Here is a 17,192-nt window from a genome sequence, read left to right on the forward strand (position 1 = left end):
CATAAGTGAACATGCTATTTAAGAACATCCTTTAAAGAATTTTAATGGATTTTTGCTGATATATGCACAGTATTGGTATAAATTTCTCTGTTTTGTACATCTGTGTGCTGAAGGTTGTAAAAATAATTCAGTGGTAAAGATATATGTGCTGGGTAATTAAAATGCTGGCATGTAAAGCAGAAACTTGGAAAAAGAATGACTGAACTGTTACAGCAATATTTCATAAAATTTCACAGCAAACTTTCCTTAAAGAAATATATTCTGTGATCTCAACACGTAGGATGTGTATATAGGTGTATATTTTATACACACCAGAAAAGAATTTTGTATATCTGTCTGAATCAGAAGATTATCTAATAGTTCATATATGCTGTGTTGTCTGGTGATGATTAACAGAGCAAAAACTCCTTTGGAGCCTTGTATTCATCTTTTCCCCTAGCAAAGCAAGGTCCTGTTCATAGGCAAGAATCTTGAAAGCACTAAGCTCTCAAACTTACAAAAAAAAAAAATCTAATCAATCAGGCTCAATTTGTGATAAAGGGCTTAGAACTAAAAGGATTTGGTCAAGTAGCAGATATCCTTCCTCTCCATTTCCAGATAGCCGTAAGTATTGCTCTGTAATGAAGGCCATTTATCTACTAAAGGACAAGAAAGTTGAGAAAAGCTGTGTATGTACATTCTGTAGGTGTTTGAGCAGCTGAAACTGCAGCTATTAACCATAGACAGTGTTGGGCTACAACTTGTAAATAAATCAGTATAGATTTAGCAAAGTTTTTCAAGTGGGGTTTTTCATTCAACTCATTTCTCATGTAAACAAATTTTACTCTGAAAAGTAGTTCAGCCCTGTAAATAATCTGATGGGGGAAAATTTTGACAAGTTCTAATTGTGTGAAAAAAGGAAATCAGAATGGAAGTTCTAACTTGGTTTAGATACATTAAGTCTATACTTGGTATCCCTACTTCAGTTCTGTTTGCACAACATATTCTGCAAAAACATTATTTAAAATTTATTTTCTATAATTTGTGATAATTATGTTGTACATGTTGGATAAATAGAGCAAAGGACAAAGACACACAGAATTCTGATTCAATACTAACGGCTGAGCAAGATATTGCAAGTTATCCCACCCGATTCTTTAAAAGATGCTTGAGCAGTTAGCCAACGGTCTGTTTCAATAGCTGTCAGGCATACATGTATCTTAAAGACTGTGATTGTGAATTTATGTAGCACTAATCTCTTTTAAGCTAGTTTCTTCTGGCTAAACAGATAATGAAGAGCTAAGTTGCACCAAAGAGCATTCAAGCTAATGAAAACCATGCCTTTGGTTATTTTCTCTGAACTTTAATTCCAATTGAAGTTTGTTTTTATTCTCATTACATACATCATGGTAATAAAGATAGAAGAGGCCGTTCGATTATTTAGTTTGAGCTTCTGTATAATGTAAGCTCTTAATGTCTCCCTCTTATTTATATGTTTACCTTGTAACTTCTGTACAATGAAAGCACAAATAGAATGTATAATGCATATAGTGTTTTTCTGTAAAAGAATCCTTCATTTCAAATTTGCAGTATCACTTTATCTGAAGATCACAATGGAATTTTAGGTTTGAATTTTAGCTCTTAAAATAATTTTAAACAATTCTGGCAATAGTAGAAAAAACACTTTTGGGTACATAGATTAATTGTCTAATTCCTAAATAGTTTAAATGCTAAGCCTGTAAAATAAATTATGTATAGCTTGAATTTAAAGGAACAAAGAATAATAGTTTTCCTTTGGGAAATAGCTTTAATTTTAAAAGAAAATTATTGGGTTTATGTAACTCTCAGCTGGGAATGTATTTGTTAGCAAAATAGCTATTCAGTGTTTTGAAACTTTAGTTCTGCATAAGCTACAGGCTCAATAAGAAGTCAGAATGCAGCCGGTTTACACTAAGGAACTAAGCCCTTAATGCACCTTGTTTGGCTGGGTTAGTAAAGAAATGACTGCAAACTAAGTTCTTGTAAAATGTATCTCGAAAAATTAATGTGTGCAAGATAGTTGTGTGTATTTTCTTCTCCCCTCCTCTCCCATGGGATATAAGATGCTGTGCCGGCACCACCAGAGACACTGAAACCTGGCTTTTGTGTAACAGCTTTCCAGAGCTTCATTTATTTCTTTTTTATTCAGGAAAGCAGCTTTGTTTTGCTTTCCCAATATTGTAGATTCATTTTCTCATTGCTCTAGGCTACACCAAGGAAGAATAGTGAAGCTGCTGGTTTTGATCCATAGATCTGCTTAAACGGAAATGTCCTCCTACCCCTGCTTGTAGACTTGGCAGCCTCAGTGCTATGCTGTAGGCAATCTTTCACAGGGTGTCTGCGCCAGGTTACCTCCTCGTGACATACATTAGGTGCTCCTGTGATATGGAGAATGTTGCCCTTCTTCCCTAACCTGGTCAGTAGGAAGGCAACCTCACCAGACGGGCCTCCTCAGCCTTTTTCCTACCCCAGGGATGGTGTGGCAACAGCTTTCTGCATAAAGGGATGTTATTCCTCAGGTGTATTCAGCCTCTTCTGCACACACACATCAAAAGGGTGCCTTTTCAAAGTACTGAGTTTCTAAACTCAAGGTTTCATTTGTGTAACACCACAATCTGTGCTGTGGTTGCTACTTCTCCGTTTTGAAAAAACATTTCTCCCCACCCCCACCTCTCAACCTCCCCATGGCAATTTGACACTTCAGAAACTCATTAGTGCTTGGGTGCTTGTGTTTTTCTGGGGTGGGGATGGGAGGGAGTTGTTCTTTGTTGAGGGGAACTTCCTTAACTTCAGGTGTTTGGTTAAGCCTTCTGCTCACTGTAGAGCTTTCTCTGCCTTCACGGAGATGCTTACCAATAAATCTGTCATTGGTTTTGATGGCTGAATGTTTTCCTGATGTGATCAGGGGTCTGTTTGGAAGCGGAAGGATCCCAAAGATATTTGGACATGTGTCACAGAAGAAAACCATCACATTTTGATGTTAGGACACTGATCATTTAATGCAAAATCACAGTGTGAAAAGCTCTGTATCCCATTGCAAGGTAACAACAGTTCTGGGACCAACCTCTATCATAGAGTCTGCTTACATCTGTATGGTGTTTTTTTTCCTCCTAAGCAACACAGCTATCTGCTTCAAAGGGACAGTGAAGAATGAAAAAGAGGAAGGATCATGACTTTTTAACACCTGCCCCCTAAAAAGTGTGTTCATGTGTGTATACACTGTCCCATACACACAACTCCAGAGTACTCAAAACTGTTCTCTAATCCTTTTAACTGTGTAATTCCAAAGAGGTATCCTAGGAACTTCTTATTTATAATTTTTTTTATACTGGATATTTTCAGCTTGGGTTAGATCCTCCTAACTTTGAGGCTTTTATTGGCATTACTTACATGCCAAGAACTATTCAGCTCTTAGAAAGAGCACTGATATTTGTCTTAAGGGTTTTGCCATGCATAAAAGGGAAAAATGCTGTTATTTCTATTAGTTCATCTTCAGGCCACATAGCAAATTCAAACAGAAATTACTAAGTGAAGAGAAATTGCTAAGTGGAAGAAGGGAATAAGGAATACGTCTCTGAGCCTCAATCTGAAAGGTCACATACCTGGCGTCTTATGAATGTCATCTGAAAATGAAAAAGCAGTGAAAATAAACCAGTACATTTGCATGGCTGGTTGGCAAGTTCCCTCACTAGCTCTTGCTGTCCTTCCTGTCAGGATCTGTCACTGTGAGGGAGATGATGAAAGTCCCCTCATCACACCGTGTCGCTGCACAGGGACCCTGCGCTTTGTTCATCAGGCCTGTCTGCACCAATGGATTAAAAGCTCAGACACACGCTGTTGTGAGCTCTGCAAGTACGACTTTATAATGGAGACCAAGCTCAAACCTCTTCGGAAGGTATGTTGCTTTTGAATTTCATTATCCTTCAGTGTCAAACAGCCACAGTGGCAGTGCAAATCGCTGCCCCAATTAAAGAAACATCCGCTTGTCCAAAATGGTTTTGCATTTGCTGTTTTTAATTCAGTCACGGTGATTTTATGTCTACATTTAAATTGGTTGATATACAGCAGCAGAGGATTTTGACTGAAGACTCTTTCAGAACACATGCAATGTAAGTGCACAAATAACATTTTAGAATTTTTATCTGCAGCTTTTTCATATTGGCTCATCAGCCTATTTTTAAGTCAGAAAGGAATCTTTCTCATCAAGTTTTGCTCCTGGATAACACAGTTCACTCAGTAGTTTTTACATTGAGCCTATAACTTCTAGTTGAGACTGACATACCAATGTGGAGATAGCAATTATGAAGTAACCACGTTAGTCAATTTAGCTGCATCTGTTCTAACTGTTACACTTGTGGGCAAATTAATCACTCGTATATTAAGGGTTGATAGAATATAAACTACAGGGTGACCTTACATCCTGAAAGTCAAATGTACATTATCTGTGCTCATCAGTTTTCCAGGGTAAATCAATATAATGGTACACAGGTTGTCAGTATAGGGATGGTAAGGAGTTTGTTAAACAAATGTGGGGTTTATTTTCTTTGGAGTGAATTATTTCTCCTTTAATTTTTCTTTAAAAATGTTCTCATAATTTTTTTGTTTTGTCTTATCTTTGAAGTTTGAGTCAATCTAGAACAGGGCAAGTTTTGATTTCGAATAAATTTCAATGTGAGAGACCTTGAAAAACATGTTGAAACTATTAGCTTATAGCTAGTATATGGCTACATACTAATGTTTTGATGGCAAAAGGCATTTTGATTTTGTCAGCCTCACGCAGGTAGCAGCAGTTCAGAGAAAGGACAGCAAATAGAATTCCTTCTCATTTCCCATTCAGAAAAACTTTCTAGTCAGTTCCTGATGATAAACCACTTTTGAAGAGAGAATTAGGATTGATTTGACAAGCAAAGCTTGTGATAGGAAAGGACACAGTTCTCAAGTGCCAAGTATATCTTTCCAGGGAGACTGAAAATTGAAACAGACGTAAATAAAAAAAGGATGACTGAGGACTTAATTATATTGACTTAGGGTTTAGTAATTGCCGATAAATTTTAACTAATTTGACAGGAAAGAGATAACTGTATAAAATCCCCTGCCTGTCATATGTCTTTTGTGGATTTTTTCTGAAAACAGGTTTTATTTCAGTGTTTTCTAAACAAATGACCTCAGATTTAGTTCCTGTAGAAGAGTACATATTCAATTCCATACAAAACTTATTTTATTAAAAAAAAAAAAAAAAAAAAGAAGGAAACTATTTTCCCTACAGCATAAGTTTTGGGCCTGCTCCAGAAGATGTCATTTCCATGGCCATTAGACCTGCATTGAAATGACATTGTAGAAGTGAGAGAGCCATATCTCTCAACCAGTTTTCATTTTAATCTCTACTCTCTACTCGTGATGTGAGATTCTAAAGTTTTGTTCTTTCCTGTGCAGTGCAAAATACAGACTACAGAACTTAATTACATGCACCTATACTTTTGTTTTTGCAGTACCACAAAAGCAGAATTTAAATATATACCAAACTACTGATTTGAGTGGTACATTTTTTATTCATGCCTCAGCCTTTCATGCACCCTCAATGTTTCCTAACAGCTTTTTATCAAAGTCTCATAGCAAAAACATATCATAGCAAAAATGTTTGAATATCATATCATACAGCTGTTAGCACCCATAAATGATAATGTGCAGCATGCTGTTAGCATAAATCAAGATACCTTTACTAAATCAATAGGCTTGTGCCAATATGATGCACTTATTTAATTACAGTATCCCTGAAAGCACCAGACAACAAAGAAAACTTAGTTTAATCATTTTAGTGAGTCTCTGCATTGAAGTAATCCTTTTAAGCATTAATCAACAGGTATTGCAAGTGTTTCATATATTTGAGCAGGTCTAATTACTTGGCTGAATATAAAATTAGAAATTAAATATTAAGCATTGCTTAGTGTGTCTGTTTTATTTCTTATGGTCTCTGTTATGGCTATCTATGGTTATAGTAATACAGTTGCATTTATAGCTTTACCTTTCAGCATTTGCAATCCATAATGCAAAATTTCTCATTTATGAAGTGACTTTATTTGTTATGAGTTAGAAAGTGGCAAGAAGCCTGTGAGAGTTCCTTACTGAGCTTTCTCAGGTAATAGCTTTATCCTGAGAAAATCACTTTTTCTTTAAAAAGGATGTAATCCTCATAAAGTAACAACCTGCATTTCATATCTTTTGAATTTGGTGTTTGAAGTGTAGTAGAAACAGGAACTGAATGAAAATACTGAGAGTATGAAATGGATTAAAGTGTCAGATTAAAAGATGTTAAAAATGCAGGAGGAATGTTTTCAAATGGAGATTTCTCCACAGGGTCTCGCTAAACTTCAAAATACTTTTCATATTTAAATTTTGCTGTCCAGTTAAGATGCCTGCTATCTGATGAGATGTGTTACTTCGATGCATTATCCCAGCAGATTATTCTGTGGTGTTGGATGTCTGTTTTCTCTCCTGATTTTATTTAATCCTTGATAATAACTTGGTTTTGTGAAGCATTAGCAATATTGCACATCGTAGCCATGCAGTTACTCTTGGTCATTAAGGAAGAGCAAGTTAGTTTTTTGCTTAGGGAAGCATTATGTACCAGTTAAAATTAATTTTCTTTCTGAAAGAACGGGTATATGAATTCATCCCTTTCAACATTGGGAGTGTTCTTTTAGAACAGAGTGATAAGTTTCTGTTAAATTAAACAGAAGCAAAACCAGTGTTAAAACACTGATAATGAAGGAAACTTAATCTTATTTATTTTGAATGTGTAGATACATTTTCTGTTTACTCCTATTGTATTCTGTATTTGTATTTATACCGATAAACAGCACTTCAAAATGTGATACGAGGTTTCACACAGCAGCCCCAGATAAAACTCTTTGGGTTTTACACAGTTGAACTCTGTGGAACTTCTGCTGTCGCAAGAGAAGTAAGGAATGCTCTGTCTCCTCTTGGTATCATTAACTTTATAAATAATTAGATAGTAATAAGAGTGATAAAATGTCTATGACAGCTTTAACTCCTTTAGAGGATCGAAAGTTTTAAGGCCCAGTTGGAGATACGTGGTTCAGAACTTTCCAGAGCAGGGTATTTAGGTTCTGGAGAGAAGTTTTGGAACACACTAACTGAAATTTCCATGCAAAGCAAAACTCAGTTCAAGCATATCAGTGCCCCTTTGTGGTCAGATTAGTGATTAACTGGTTAAATCAGTTTGGGAAAGATTTCAAAGGTTTGGTGTAATGCTGATTATACTATTGGATCAAAAGCAAGTATTTAGTTTTACTGTAGTAGGTTAAAGATACTCTGTTTGCAACAAGACCATCGGAACAGTAAGAGCTGTGCATCCAGTTAAGATGTATAGCTTGAGCTAACAGCTTGTGGGTAATGCCCAGCTGCAAAGCAGAGGAATCAGCAATTCCACAGGCTCCTTAATAAAAATAATAAATTGAATCACCTATGGAAGGAACAGAAGAAAATCAGAATGCTGCTTTGGGAGCTTTGATAGATGAAACAAAAGTCTTAATTAGATCTCTAAGTACCATTTCTCTTGTAGACATACTGTTTCACTTTGGAGCAGGAACACATCTGTTTGTGCTCTCCCTATTGGAATCAAAACTGCATAGGGGACTATTTTTTACAAAACAGTTGTCATCTGTCACTTTAAATCCAGTTGTCAGAGCACTTAGATAATGTGTGAGAGAGCCAGATTCAGCTCCCTTCTCTGTGCTCAACATAGTCCTAGAAAAAGAATAAATCTTTAAAAATATGACTGTCTGGGGGAGTTCATTCATAACTGGATGCTTTGTGGATAAATCTTGGGGTTTTTTTTTTAAATCTGGTAGCATGCAGGATAAGTTCAGCAAAATACATTAAGGGTGTTAATTTATTTTTGGCTCAGTGCTACCTGTGTAATTCATATTTACATTCCTTACTTATGAATACAGTGGTCACTGCCAAAAGGGATATAGCCTGAAGAGATATCTTTGTGAAATCCTGCTATGAAATCAAAAGTGGTTGCCTTTGGAAACCATTTCTCCTACCAAAGTAGACTCCCAGAACCAGAAGCAACCTGCAGAGTCTCTCAGGAAAATAAAGAGAAACTTGGAGAGCTCGTTATTGTAATGCTTGCTGTTCACTTCTTATTGCCCTGTGCTGTGAAGTATGAACCATCTGGCTTTTTCATCAGTTTTCTAATAAGGCTCATGATAAGAAGTGATAGCTAATATTGCATAGGTCAGGTAGCATTGACTTGCTGTGGGATTCATTGCCTTGTAACCCAATTTGGTGGATACTTTTCAATCTTTAACATAGAAGATCCTACATTTTCTTTTAACTTCTGGTGCAGCTACACAGTGTTGTCAAGGCAACCTGCTCTAGTGTTATCTTTTTTCCAGTAAACTGTCTCAAAACATTGCTAGCCGCAAATCATTTCTTGTAATATGTGGGGTCAGACACTTCACTAGTATGCACAAAGGCACAAAGCTATTACTTTCTTATTGGCTATCATGCCATTATAGTGAATAACTTTGTGCTCAAGGGAGAATGTGTATATTAAAGCTTTTAAAGTAAAAATAATTCTATAGCATTTATATCCTATTGTGATGCCTCAAGGATGCAAAGGACTACATTGTTCAGACAGTTGTATTCCCAGTTTGTGAGAGAGAGTAATAGAACTCTACTGCTAATTTATCTGTATATAGACTGCATGTTGTAGTTTGCAGAGTAATGTTGTCGTGCATTTTGTGCCATAACAAGAATAATAGACCTTAGCTTTCTTGTAATGGTAGAATTTGGGTTAGCTTTTGACCTTTGTATTTCTTTTTCTTCCATTCAATATGGCTTTTCTTAATACAGCTGTTCCAGTTCTCATGAAACTCTAACAACAGATTTTGACCTCATGTGCCGCATACCTTGAAACCATCATAACATCCCCTTAGGCTTGCAAAAAGCTGTCTTCCTGTAATACTTTGACATTGTGATACTATTGTCGTTGCTTTGAACATACATTCTTTTGAGAAGCAAACAGAAAAATTTTACACCATAACATGAAATTAAAACTGTCATCTTCTAATTAGCTGCTAGTAATCAAATTTGTTCCTTCTGTTGTTTGGTAGCATGTACAAAAGCAAAAGGAATTCAGGAGATTGTCCAGATCTGGCTATTAGTAATGTTACCCACTTTTGCACAGTACCATAAACATCAGGTCTGGAAGGTACAAACCCTTCTGTGCTCTGAGGCTGAAATAAAGAGTTTGGTCTGAGCTGGTTTACAACTTGGATCAAAATGTTTCATTTCCATTTCAACTAGTGGGTCCTACCCTATCTGGCAGTTCAGCAGCCTCTCACTTACTTTGTAAGTGCTTGGGGTGTTCTCGTCTCCTTTTCATTTTTTACACAAAACGCATAGCTATTAAAGTAACATTTTAAAAGCATAATCAACCCAAGCATTGACCTAAACCAGCTATTGGAATTCGTGGACTTCTGTAAAAATTACATTTCTGCTATTTCGTTTTGAAGCTAGGGATTTTACCAGCTCTAATGGGACTGGGCTGCTACTCATGATCTGATCCGATTAATGTAAATATTAATTTCTCACATAACTAACATGTACATTTTTACAATGGCATTTGCCTCAAATATATTTTATTGAGACCTGTTGATGTGAGGTGATCTGAACGGAGTTCTAGTTCACAGGCTGATGCTTGATTATTGGTGGAAGGCATGAAAAAAAAAGCCTTCTCTTGAACATAGGAACATAGTGATATTCTCTTGAACGTAGCAGTATGGTACTTGATCTAAATTATGATCTACTGGAATAATTATCAGTGTATTCAGTATATTTTATTATTTTAATGTTATTTTAATTTTATGCATGTAGCTTTTTATTAACATTATTTGGAAAAAAAAACATTTTTTTTTTCTCCAGGAATTATTCAGATCTTTATTCATCTTTATTGATTTATATCTGTCAAAATTGGAATGTAAAGCATTTGTTGGAGGTCTTCCAGACTGAATAGCTTCCATCAGCTCTTTGCCAGAGCACTAGACTGTAGTTTTATGTTAATTACCATAGTCTGTCCTCATCAGAAATTTCCTTTATTTAATTTTTATTTAATTGGATCAAAAGAATCTCTCTTGTGGGAAAATTAAAAGACAGGGAAGGTAACTGTAGCTATTCAATGAGAAATCAGTATTCTTGTTAAAGTCATATTAATAGATAATGAAGCACATTGGCTCCTTTTTTTTAATCTCCGTTACATGGCAATTCAGATAGATGCATATACACTGTATACACAGTTGCAAAAGTAAGATGCAATGTATTTAAAATTACCAGAGGTTTGGTACACATTTAAATTAAGCTACATCTTTGTGATGATTCAGACTGATTTGGTTAAGGGAAGCTCAGAAGTCGAGTTACATTTTCTATACAATGTAGGTCAGTTGCTTTTACAACTTCAGGAAAAAAATGAACATTTAAAAAGAATTAGTATTCAGGATCACTCATACTATTAAATTAGTGAGTGATGGGGGAGAGAACTCATAAAAGCATCTTTGATCTATAGAGATAGAAAACAAGTTTAAAAGACACGCAAGATGTTCATGAGGTTCATCCAACAGTACCAAATGGCTGTACTTCATTCAGTGACTTTCAGATACGGCTGCTTTCTGTGTCCAGGCAACTGTACTCCTTTTCTCATAAGAGTCCTTAGCCTGCAAGGGGACCTTTGTACCCTTCCTTCCTCCACTTGCTGCTGTTCTCTCTGTTCCTGTTAAGATGTGATGCCGAAGGGCTTTGGGCTGTAGTGATGTAGCACACACTTCTGTAGGGCAGGTTGTGCAGCAAGTTCCCCAGGTAACTCCCCTGGCTTTAAGTTTTTATTCTCTAAGACACAAATTAGATCTCTAAGGAATTTTATATATTGGAAAGATTGTTTAAACGAGTTATGTATTAGATGGGAGAATCAAGGACATGATCAGTAAACAAAAAAGACAAAGCACACATAGCACAAGGCAGTAGTAAGAATTTTCATGCTTGCACTGTTTCAAGAGAAAGCAAATGTAGATGAAAAATATTTTCTAAGTAAGTGGAAGATGAAATAACTAATATACTGTTATAACTCCCAGAGAAGACTCTGTACACCATTTATAACTACAGCTAAATAAACAGAAAGTATATTTGTTGATTTAGCTTTTCATGTGTCACCAGTTTTATTTCATCAACTCTAATTTCAAAATGCATGCTTCAACATACTTCTCAGCAGGCTAAACTATTTGATATCGAGGAAATTAAGCAGTGTGATAAATACTGAACAGAAGGTGATGCAAGAAAAGACTGTAACAAAACTGTGATCATATATTATAATAACTATGTCTTAGGTGCCTAAGAGGAATTTCACTTTAATTGGACAGGACTAAAGAAATTTGGAGAAGCGTGCAAGAATATGTAATAGGACGTTGATTTCCAGCATGTTGCTATATGCATCTGTCTAATTCCTCTCCTTTTCCTATTTCTACCATGCTATCCCAGCCTTCTGTCCACATCCATCACACTGTTTAAGGCTAAAATACACTCAGATATGCAAAGGGAGCCCATGCTACTTGGTGTCTGGAGACAGAAACTTCGGCACAGACTGCTGGGAGATGGGTTGTTATGGCTTCTGTAGTGGAGGAAGGGCTCATCTTTGCTTCTACCCTGAAACAATCCATCTCAAATCCAGCACTGAGCATGTGTCATGGCTGCTCTTGTACTGCCTGTGTAGAGTACACACTACAAAATGCAGCACTCCCACCTGCTTTGTTTGGAAAATGGAATCTCAGCTTAACTGGCCTTGCAGCAAAATTACGATCTGTGCTTTGTGGTATGGTAGTTAGATTGATTTTTTTTTTTTTTCATGTGCAGTTTCGGGGGGATTTTTTGGTGTGCCTAAGTTGTTATTTGAGAGCTTGACTGTGATTTAAAGGCATTTACTACTTAGTGACTGCAGGAGAATGTCTGGCGTTCAATTAGGTGTGCTGCTCTTTTGGAAAGACAGAGGAGAGAGAGGTCAAGACGACTAGCTGCAAAGAGAATAAAAGTGACATACAAACCAGATCTTTTCAGTAGAATGATTGTAGAAATACTGTAGGAAGAGCAGGTAAAAGCATCTGTTCCTTTTCTTAACTGTGATAGAATTTAGTGGAGACATAGATTCTACCCCTTTTTTTCCTTGCTTCTTTATGGGTTGCCCCTATGTAGCTTGTTTTTTTTGATTTTTGAGTAATAAAGGCATATGCCCAGGCACCTAACACAAATATTTTCTAGAGTTCTAGATGTGTGTCTCATGTTTTCAGTACCAGACATTATCCATAGTTCTGCATTGTGTGATAGTTCATTCCTGACCAGTGGTTTAGTGTTTCACCTGCAGTTTATCTGTCAGGATCATCTTTTTAGATGAGGTAGATGAAGTGTACTGTGCTAGGAGATAATGATCCTTTTCTTAAATAGCTTACAAGGCAAGAAAAGAAGCACTAATTGTAAAAGGGAAGTTCATGATAGGACCAAAGTCTGATCATGTAGACTTCTAATGAACAAAGAATTAATTAACGTTGTATCAGCATTCAAAGAGGACGCTTGGAAAATAAACATTTGGTAGAGTACTTTCACATTCTATATGTTGATGTAATAATTTCTAGCAGATGGAAGCTAGGAAGAAGTACCCAGTATGGAGAGATTATGCTATAATTACTTGACAGGTGGTTTCTTGCACATTTCTCTGAAGCATCTGGTGTTGGCCTTTGCCTGAGACAGACTACTGGATGAGAGGGACATGAGGTCTCACTAGTCCTGTATTTTCAAAGCATAGCATTTTTTTTTTCTTGTTTAGTCTGTGTTGGGATGATGAGGATGCAGATACTGAAGTTCTAGTTGCAAATGACAAGTTTCCTCAATGGTACTTTCAGATTGCAAAACCAGCTACTTCTTCTTAGAAATTGTCTCCTCTCATTGCTTAATACCCCCATTTCACACTTTTTAAGGGTCTGCTAATTGATGACATACACAGCTAAAAAATTGCTTAAGTTTGTGAAGAGCGCATCCTGATTATATCATTCAAGTCCAGCTCTTTTAACTGTCCGTTAATGAAGACTGGTTTTGATAAAACTGAATTATTAGCCTTTGCAGATGATAATCTTAAAGTGTTTATCAAAAGGAGTTTTTCCATTATGTGGTTGTTTTATTACTCTAGGCATGCATATCCCACATAAAGGCAAATTAAAGTGTGCTTGTCTTTAGATATGCACCCATTTCTGGTTCAGTTTTAAACTTTTAACAGGTGTTTTAAATACACCATAGACATTCATTTGAATTTCAGAGACCTTTATTTAGTGTCACCTGGGGACAGAAATAGATTTTAGACAAACTTTAGACAGGGTTGCCAGAGAAGGATTTCTACCAGCTCATCTAATCAGCTATATAGAATCATAGAATAGAGTCATAGAATAGTTAGGGTTGGAAAGGACCTTAAGATCATCAAGTTCCAACCCCCCTGCCATGGGCAGGGACATCTCCCACTAAACCATGTCACCCAAGGCTCTGTCCAGCCTGGATTTGTACACCACCAGGGATGGATCTTTCAGAACTTCCCTGGGCAACCCATTCCAGTGCCTCAGCACCCTCCGAGTAAAGAACTTCCTTATATCCAATCTGAACTTCCCCTGTTTAAGTTTGAACCCATTACCCCTTGTCCTATCACTACAGTCCCTATTGAAGAGTCCCTCTCCAGCATCCTTATAGGCCCCCTTCAGATACTGTAAGGCTGCTATGAGGTCTCCACACAGCCTTCCCTTCTCCAGGCTGAACAGACCCAACTTTCTCAGCCTGTCTTTATATGGGAGGTGCTCCAGTCCCCTGATCATCCTCGTGGCCCTCCTCTGGACTTGTTCCAACAGATCCACATCCTTTTTATGTTGAGGACACCAGAACTTCACACAATACTGCAAGTGAGGTCTCACAAGAGCAGAGGGGCAGGATCACCTCCTTCGACCTGCTGGTCACGCTCCTTTTGATGCAGCCCAGGATACGGTTGGCTTTCTGGGCTGCGAGCCCACACTGCCGGCTCATGTTAAATTTTTCATCAACCAACACCCGCAAGTCCTTCTCCGCAGGGCTGCTCTGAATTTCTCTGCCCAACCTGTAGCTGTGCCTGGGATTGCGCCGACCCAGGTGTAGGACCTTGCACTTGTCGTGGTTAAACTTCATGAGGTTGGCATCAGCCCACCTCACAAGTGTGTCAAGGTCCCTCTGGATGGCATTCCTTCCCTCCAGCGTATCAACAGAACCACACAGCTTGGTGTCATCAGCAAACTTGCTGAGGGAGGACTCAATCCCACTGCCCATGTCACCAACAGAGATGTTGAACAAGACTGTCCCAACACCGATCCCTTAGGGACACCACTTGTTACTGGTCTCCACATGAACACTGAGCCATTGAACGCAGCTCTTTGTGTGTGGCCATCCAGCCAGTTCTTTATCCCATCAAACTGATGTCTCTCCAAATTTAGAGACAAGGATGTCATGTGGGACAGTGTCAAATGCTTTACACAAGTCCAGGTAGATGACATCAACTGCTCTACTGCTTTCCATCAGTTCTGCAGCCCCATCATAGAAGGCCACCAGATTGGTCAGGCAGGATTTCCCCTTAGTGAAGCCATGCTGGCTGTCACCAAGCACCTTGTTGTTTTTCACGTGCCTTAGCATGCCTTCCAGGAGAATCTGCTCCTCTGTGATGCACCATACAAGTTGGAATTTTTTAAATTGATTTGACTTTTGTGTACTATGGCTAATGTTGCAGGTCTTCTAATCTTGATCCTTCCAAGAGTTTTTTTTCTCTGGGATGTATCTGTTGATACAAGCAAAACCAAATACGTCTTCTTTGCTTTTGTGACCCTGCTCAGTTCTTCCTGTCTAAAAGTGCTCTGGATTTGTTTGGGGAAAAGAACACAAAGGAGGGGTTTCCTTTTTAGTCATCAGACCTGACACATTCTGTTGGACTGCATGAGGGGCGCTTCTTATCTTGGAGAAGGGTGCAGTGAGGCATGCATCGTCACTCAGGCACAGGCTGTAGCCACATGTTTAGGTGGCATGGAGTGGCTTTTAGTCAAATTACAAGGTTTGAGGACTCATCTCTAATCAGCACTTCAAATCTGCACAAGGCTATTTTGTTCTCCCAACATGTGTGGAGCCCTGTTGTTCTTTATTACTATTATTTCTCCCTCCTCCACCCGCTGAACAAATTCTGTTCCTGCAAACTACTGCTGCAGCTGCTTTCTTCCAGCTGGTAATGAACAGTTTACTGTGGAGACTGAACCAATTAGTACTGCAAAGAGTGACCAGAAAAGTGTGCCTAACCCACTCAATATACTCTAAGCTACATGTTCAGACTACTGATGTATCTTGAATGCTTGGCTCACTTCATCATACACTGCCTCAGTTCTTTAAAGGTTTTTTCAGAAGTGCTGGGTAGATCCTTCAGGCCTGGTTTGAGGTAAGAAAGATGTTTTTCTGTGTATTCCTAGTTTGTGTGCAGAGTGCAGTTACTACAACAGCCACTAGTAAATTATTTTAGCCTTCATTTTGCAGGCATGATTATTCCAAGGTAGAGGTTGGCTCATGGTCTTTTTTTAGATTGTAGAAAGAATCCAGAAAATGTTGTGTGATGACTTTAGCTCTAGGTGAGAGCAGAAGGATGTCCTTCCAGCTGTGGGTACTGTTTACATTCCATTTGTTGGCCTTTTTTTGCTAAATGATGGATAGGGAGAAATACGTCAGAATGGGGAAAATATTTAATATTAGCAATGTCATGGCCATATAAGATTCCTCTGTCAAGTCTCCTTACCTGCTATTTTTAAAATCGGGGCTTCTGAAAATACCCAGGGGTTAGAAGTCCAAGCATTTATAGCATGTTTCAAAGCAGCCCATTAGCTTCACCTTCAATTTGGCATCGTCAGCGATGAGCTTCTGCAAGAGAGAGACCTTTGGTTGTAAGGGTTTGAACCTACAAACCCGAAGTAGATATGGAGTTGCTTCAGGACATCTGTGTAGACAAAATCTCATGGCCAATGCAAGGGAAGATTACCACTAGCAGGAGGCAATGTGTAGACAGAAAATGGTGGATTGGGGCAGGCAGGCAATCAATCTACAATCTGAAAGTGGGGGAAAGGAGCACAAGCAGCAGTCTGCAGAGTGCAATTCTGTGATGTGGTAATAGCTTTTGTGTGTGAATCAGTGTGAATCTTTTGGTTCTGCATTGGGCAGTCATGAAACCACTTTGCAGAAAGCTTGAGTATGGGAGGGAATTAAAACTGCAGATTTACTTCTGTTAAGAAGAGAGACTGTATTGGGATCTCTAGAATATGAAGCAGACAATCTGTTTTCAGAGGATATTAAGAAAATACCCATCGTTATTTGTTGATACTGATTAAGCAAGCTTCTATTAGAAGTGACATGCAGGGAGGTAGATTTTGGTCCTTTAAAATAAACACCAGGGATTTTATGAGACTATGTTATAGGAAAGGGAAGTGGTTGGCTGCATATGATTTAGATGTTCCCTGTGGGTAGGCTCTATTTTATTTTGGTTTTGTTTTGATTTTATTTTTCTTTACCCAGAAGACTCATGACTGTATTTTGTAATTGCAAGAGTGGGTTTTGAAATCAGTAACCATTCTCTTAAAATTTCAGTCTTTAAGAATCCAAACCAGAGCACGAGGTAGAAACTTAAAAGTGTTTTACAGCTGCCACTTTCAAGATTATTACAAATTTATCCAGCAGTAAAGCACAGGAACTCAGGCTGAGGTGTATATCGTGTTTTAGCAGTAGCGGTAAGTGGTGGTTGGGGTGGGAGGCGTGTTTCTTGTCACATTTACAATCCACCTTTCCTTTGACAATTCATTCTCTCTTCCTGGTAGGAACCTCTGAAGCAGGTAGCCAGTCTCTTATCACCCTCCAGTGGTTTGCAGAGCACACTGCAAGTGTAATGTTCAGAAAGCTTATTCAGAAAATAGAAATGGGGATGGGGCTGTTTCAAGTTTTCTTCTTGGGATATGCATTGTTGCATTATGGAGGGTTTTTGGGGGACGACTTGTGTAAAAGGTGTTGCAGTCTTTAGATGT

At 38.0% G+C, this 17,192-nt stretch overlaps 1 protein-coding gene across 2 annotated transcripts in view; it reads left to right on the plus strand.

Annotated features, from left to right (window-relative positions):
- The window catches only part of MARCHF1 (membrane associated ring-CH-type finger 1), a 238,428-nt gene that overhangs the window by 210,325 nt on the left and 10,911 nt on the right, over window positions 1–17,192 (plus strand). For both annotated transcript variants that reach the window (XM_061373239.1, XM_061373248.1), the window contains one exon: window positions 3,733–3,913. In XM_061373239.1, the coding sequence (XP_061229223.1) occupies window positions 3,733–3,913 (181 nt within the window). The remainder of the gene's footprint in view (window positions 1–3,732; window positions 3,914–17,192) is intronic.

This window comes from Neopsephotus bourkii, unplaced genomic scaffold, assembly GCF_033783945.1.
Source record: "Neopsephotus bourkii isolate Nb327-2 ecotype Australia unplaced genomic scaffold, CSIRO-AGI_Nbou_v1 NB_168, whole genome shotgun sequence".
NCBI classification, from domain to species: Eukaryota; Metazoa; Chordata; class Aves; order Psittaciformes; family Psittacidae; genus Neopsephotus; species Neopsephotus bourkii.